Raw genomic sequence first — 5916 nt, forward strand, 5'->3', positions numbered from 1 at the left:
TCACACATATTCTGTCCTTCTTCTTGGAGAATGTTCTGGGTGCATCATGTGTGTTCTGCTAAGCGTTTTAGATCGGATTAGCTGGCACTCTTCATTTTGCAGCCATATGCAGGAGGTGACCAGCAGAAAGCCCGCGACCAAATGCAAACACCCTGCCGTCCAGCCGAAGAAGAGTGCATCCCCAAACTCCCAACGTGGAACCACACTGGGCACGCTTTCATCGAAGAACCGCAGAACTGTCAGGTGTGCAATGTACGACACGGGCACCAGCCCGAGTATTCCTGCAACAAAGCAAAAAATTCCACCAAGCATTTTGAGGGTCCTCTTGGTTTCGAGGGTCTCAGTGTGTTCACAGCTGTTGACCAGGTAGATGCCCGGGATTGCGAATAGCAACCCAATTAGACCGATCACCACCGTTGTGCACATCAAAATTCTGGCAAGTCGGATTTCGGAAGGGAGACCCAACAGACTGTCATACGGTCTGCACTCCATAACACCCAGTTCCTGGACCACACAAGTTTCCCACAATCCCAGCTCGAAGCTCTCTATCGGAAGAAGCTCCGTGGAAAGCGTGAGCCATTGGGACGTCATAGTGGTCATGAGAGAAAACAACCAGGCGCCCAACGAGAAAAAGACTCCCAGCAACTCCAGAGCACAAACTCCAGGGTCCATAGCTGCTCTGTCCATGTGCTGGGGTCCACAACTCTCCTCCTCTTTCAGTCTTCTAGTTTACTCTCAAAAAGGCCTAAAGGGATGCTACCGACCACTTACTCGAGCTTTAATGAGGAGGTTTGTGTCTGCTATAAGCCTCCACTGAGAATCACATGTCATCTTTGCTCGGGTGGGCAGAAGCGTTTTGAAATGTGGCCCTCCCTTGCAGTGACTGCACTGATCTGATCTCTCTCAGCACTGAGACACAAACAACAACATCATTCACACATGCAGATTTTTTCCAAACACACAGCCATACTCAAGCAAATGCAGACAGGATGCATTGAAAATGTACACTGTTTTGGAGATATTGAGAGAGAATGTGAGTGTGTGGTCCTCGAACGTGCATACCAGTTAACTGAAACAGCCTGAAAAATAGCTGGGGTTTTTTCCAGAGATCTGAGCTAAAGAAGCACAACTATGTGATACCATTGTTTTCCAATTTAGTGCTGATTTAAAATATGTTCTTTGATCGTAATCTCGACCAACCATTTTGGAGATTTCTGTCTTTCCCCATTCAAGTAGATAAGATGCTGTACTTGTATTCAGCTTGTATCCATAGAAAATAGCTGCCCGGGAGTAGGGTTGCCAACTGTCGCGAAGTATACCGAAGTATATTTCGGTTAAACCCAAATGCTAGGCATCTGCGTACAGGATGCGTGATGCAAATTTTGTCATCAGCAGAGTGTTCAAGCACTGAAAACAGCTGCGAAGAGGTTTCTAAAACAACTGCTGAGCGAGTGACAGTAAATTTGCCCTCATTCTCTCTTCTGACTGCTGTAATCCACCACTCAGTTTTCTTCTTCTTTTGGATAGCCGTGAAAGTGTAAAAGTAGTATTATCTTTTGATTTTGGAGCAAAAATGAAATTTGCTATGGTCTCACATTCACCACTTTACAAGTTTACCCTGTTATCATTTACTTCCGCATTTCAAACCCGCATATGTAAAAAGGGTCCATTGTTATTACTGTAAAATTTTGGTAACACTTTACCGAAATTAGGTCACATTTGCTAACATTAGTTAACAACATTAGTTAACGTGAACTAACAATGAACAATACTTATTAAGCATTTATTTATTTTATTTTTTTCTTCCCTTTTCTCCCTAATTTGGAATGCCCAATTCCCAATGCGCTCTAAGTCCTCGTGGTGGCGTAGTGACTCGCCTCAATCCGGGTGGTGGAGGACGAATCTCAGTTGCCTCCGCATCTGAGACCGTCAATCCGCGCATTTTGTCACGTGACTTGTTGAGCACATTACCACAGAGACATAGCGCGTGTGGAGCGAGAACCACATTATAGCATCCATGAGGAGGTTACCATATGTGACTCTACCCCCTCTAGCAACCGGGCCAATTTGGTTGCTTAGGAAGCCTGACTGGAGTCACTCAGCACACCCTGGATTCAAACTCATGACTCCAGGCGTGGTAGTCAGTGTCTTTACTCGCTGAGCTACCCAGGCCCCAATAAGCATTTATTAATGTTTGCTAATGTAAATTCCAACATATACTATTACATTTTTAAAATCAAAAGTTGTATTAGTTAACATTAGTTAATGCCCTATGAACTAACCATGAATAATTGTATTTTTATTAACTAACATTAACTAAGATTAATAAATGTTGTAAAAATATATTGTTAATTGTTTGTTCATGATTCTTAATGCATTAACTAATGTTAACAAATGGAACCTTATTGTAAAGCGTTACCAACATTTTAAATAAATTAATTGGGAATCTACTAGAAACAGTATAAGAAGCTTTCGGACTTGGCCAGGGGCGTAGATTCCAGGGGGGATTGGGGGTTAGGTAACCCCCCCAATAATCAAAACAAGCAAGTACAACCTTCCCCCCAATATTTATACCAAGATCAATGGAAACTTGTAAATGCTTCACGTTGCAACCCCCTCAAAGTTCAAGCCAAATCTACGCCCTTGGACTTGGGTGATATAATGCTTAAACTTGCCTAAGGTGGTTAGCTCCTCTCTGTCTCCCGTCCTGGCCAAACTGGTTAGTCTGGTCTGGTTTGATGGTTTGAGATGGATTTAGGGCACTTATCAGTCAGTCTAGGACACCAGTCGGCTGACCTGTTCCATCAGCTAAACACTATCAGTGATGGCAGTAGCTTATTAGCTTAACTACATTTTTGAGTAGCGAGACAGTAGCTTCGCTAGTTTTAAAATCAAGTAGCTTTTCAGTAGCGAAACTATATTTTTGACTAGGTAGCGGCTTAGCATTGACAAAAGCTACACTGTTACACAAGGGCGTACATTTGGCTTGAATATTGGCGGGGGGGAGCGGTTACCTCCCCCCATCGCCCCCGGAATCTACGCCCATGCTACATCATGCCTTGTACCATCATACCCAGTGTTTACTATTGCCAGTTTTGAATCAGAACTAAAGATATCTGATCACAAATGAATCGCTCATTTGAGTAGGTGCTTTACAGTGAAGTGGTCTGAATCAGTTTGCGATTCAATCTGAATGACTCTGCGCTGCTGAATCGTTTGGTGCATGCTCTCACTTATCACAAACTCATGGAATATTTTATAACACGGCAAATAAAGATAATGCTGGTTGCAGTGGATCTACAATCAATCAATGGAAACCAAACCTGCAAATACATACTATCGTTTGCCAGTGATGAAGAAAGGCTTTATAAAGTTCAGTGTGTGCAGCTTGTGAACAACTTCTGCAGGTAAAGACATTTTCCAACCAAAAGAGTATCAAAACACTTATTAGCCTATACGAAAACACTTAAAAAAGTATTATGACATTACCATGTTTTTTGGACATGCACCATTACTTGAAGCACCATGCAACTACAGAATGGTGCATAAATAGTTGTATATCAAACTACCATGGTATTACCATCTGATATCATCAGAAATCACTGATGGTTATTACCCAGATGTGCTCTCTCTCTCTCTCTCTCACACACACACACACACACACACACACACACAACCTTGTTTTTATATCACTGTGGGGACTCTCCATAGACTTCCATGCATTTTATAGATTTTATACAGATCTAACGATCATTTCTATCCCCTAACCATAACCCTATCCCTAACCCTACCCCTAAACCTAACCCACACAGAACCCTTTTTGCATTTTTACATTTTCAAAACAACATTGTTTAGTTTGTTTAATAAGCCATTTCCCTCATGGGGACTGCTGACTGGACCCCACAAGGTAGGTTTTCTCAGGTTTTACTATCCTTGTGGGGACATTTGGTCCCCACAATGTAGTATAAACATGTACACACACACACACACACACACACACACACACATACTCACACACAATGAATTTGGCCTCTTATCAAAAGCTTCCAGTACATACAGAAATACAACAGCTAGACACAGAATTACAGGATAAGATTAATAGTATACTGTATGTATGCAGAGTTCTTATACAGAAATGTGCAAATGAAATTATGTTTAAATGGGTATGAGTTTGTAGAGGTACAGTACTATGCAAAAGTCTTAGAGATCATAAGATGCTTCACAGAAGCATTTGTCTTAAGATGGTTATTTATATCTTCAGCTTTAGTGTGTCAATAGGAAATATAAATGTTAGACTCCCAAACATTACTTTTGCAAATAGAATAGAATAGAAGAACAGGGAGCCCTGCAACAGATGTCATGGCCCCCACAGAGACCCCCACTGAACATCGTGTCAGTCTGAGATAATATAAAGAGACAGAAGCAATTGAGACAGATTAAATAGATAGAAGAACTGTGGCGAATTCTCCAAGAAGTTTGGAACATCCTGTCTGCCAACAACCAAGAAAAACTGTGTCCAGGTGTATCTTGGAGAATTGGGTCTGTTTTAAAGGAAAAGGTGGTCACACCGAATATTGATTTAGCTTTTTTATGTTTACTGGACTTGTATGATGTTAATTGATAAATGAAAACTATTTATGTCATTATTTTTGAAGACATCCTCACTATGCAACATTTTTCACAAGTGCCTAAAACTTTTGCAAAGTACTGTAGTAGTATAAATATGAAAACTAAAATGTAAAAATAGTGATTTTACACACTGAACACATGGGTTTGTAAAGGTAGCCTGTCTAAATAGGAATTTACTTGTTTGTTTGTTTTACGTGCACATACGTACGTATTGCACCTACTGTAAACTTGTAAACTGTATTGCACTAAACTGTAATATACTGTACCATGGCTTTGATAAACATCATGTAAATATGTCTTTTAGGTGCTTTGTCTATGATAGTATGCTCTATGCATTAAATGTAGCTTGAATGTAGCAAGCTACTTTTGGCGTGTAGCTTGTAGTGTAACCTGCAACTTTTTCTGAAGTGTAGCTTTTAGCTTAGCTTATTTTTCTGTTGAGTAGTTGGTAGCTTAGCTAGCTACATTTTTTGAGTTGCTTGCCCAACACTGAACACTAGCTTGGCTAGGCTAGGAGACCAGCTTAAACCAGTTAAAACCAGCAAACTATCTTTAAATGAGACAGATTTAAAGCTGAATTATGTAACTTTTTCTAGGTTTAAACACTCTTCTATCCCAGCTTAATATACAGAGAAAACAACAAGTAAGCCATTCACAGGTCCATTTTCTCAAAAACTGTAAGCACTGGCTTTCTGTGGTGCTATGAAAATTGCTCTGTTTGTTTTGAGCGACCCACTGAGAACCGCCCCAACAACGTTACTCAACCAATGGCGTGAGATGGGGGCGGGGCTATCTCTTTGTTTGACCAACAAGAGACGGGGGGCGTATTCAGAAAGCTGAGGTAACAACCTTTATTTTTTGCAATTCCATTTGGTGGTGCCTAGTGGCACAGAAATGACATACTTCGGCTTTAAGGTGTTTTTCTCCCCAGCAGGGAGAGCCTTCAAAGATATTTTGTTGAGTTTATTCTTTAATGACAGTGCCAGGTAGATAATTTCCCAGATCTCTTGTAAAGCGACAGCGACACAAAGACGGCGTTGTCTCGTGATACTTGTTGCATTTCTCAGCGCTGCTCAAGGTGGACCAATCACAGTCATTTGTGATTACCGGATAAGGATTTTATAAAAATATTTTTTTTTTACAGATTACAGTTGCGGATTTCCATTTGTATCTGCTGTACCCATCCTTAAAATTGAAATATACAGAACGATTATATTATCTAGAGTAAAAATTTATCCAATAAACAAAAAACAAACTGACGTAGAAGTTGCGTCATCAGAAGCGCCC

The 5916-nt window shown here is 40.7% G+C and overlaps 1 protein-coding gene across 1 annotated transcript; it reads right to left on the reverse strand.

Moving 5' to 3' along the window:
• LOC127428039 (putative claudin-24) lies at nt 1-672 on the reverse strand. The gene has a single exon (XM_051676061.1). The coding sequence runs from the start codon at nt 670-672 to the stop codon at nt 1-3; it is 672 nt and encodes a 223-aa protein (XP_051532021.1).
• Between the last annotated feature and the right edge of the window lie 5244 nt (nt 673-5916).

The sequence above is a fragment of the Myxocyprinus asiaticus genome, chromosome 37 (genome assembly GCF_019703515.2).
Source record: "Myxocyprinus asiaticus isolate MX2 ecotype Aquarium Trade chromosome 37, UBuf_Myxa_2, whole genome shotgun sequence".
NCBI lineage: Eukaryota > Metazoa > Chordata > Actinopteri > Cypriniformes > Catostomidae > Myxocyprinus > Myxocyprinus asiaticus.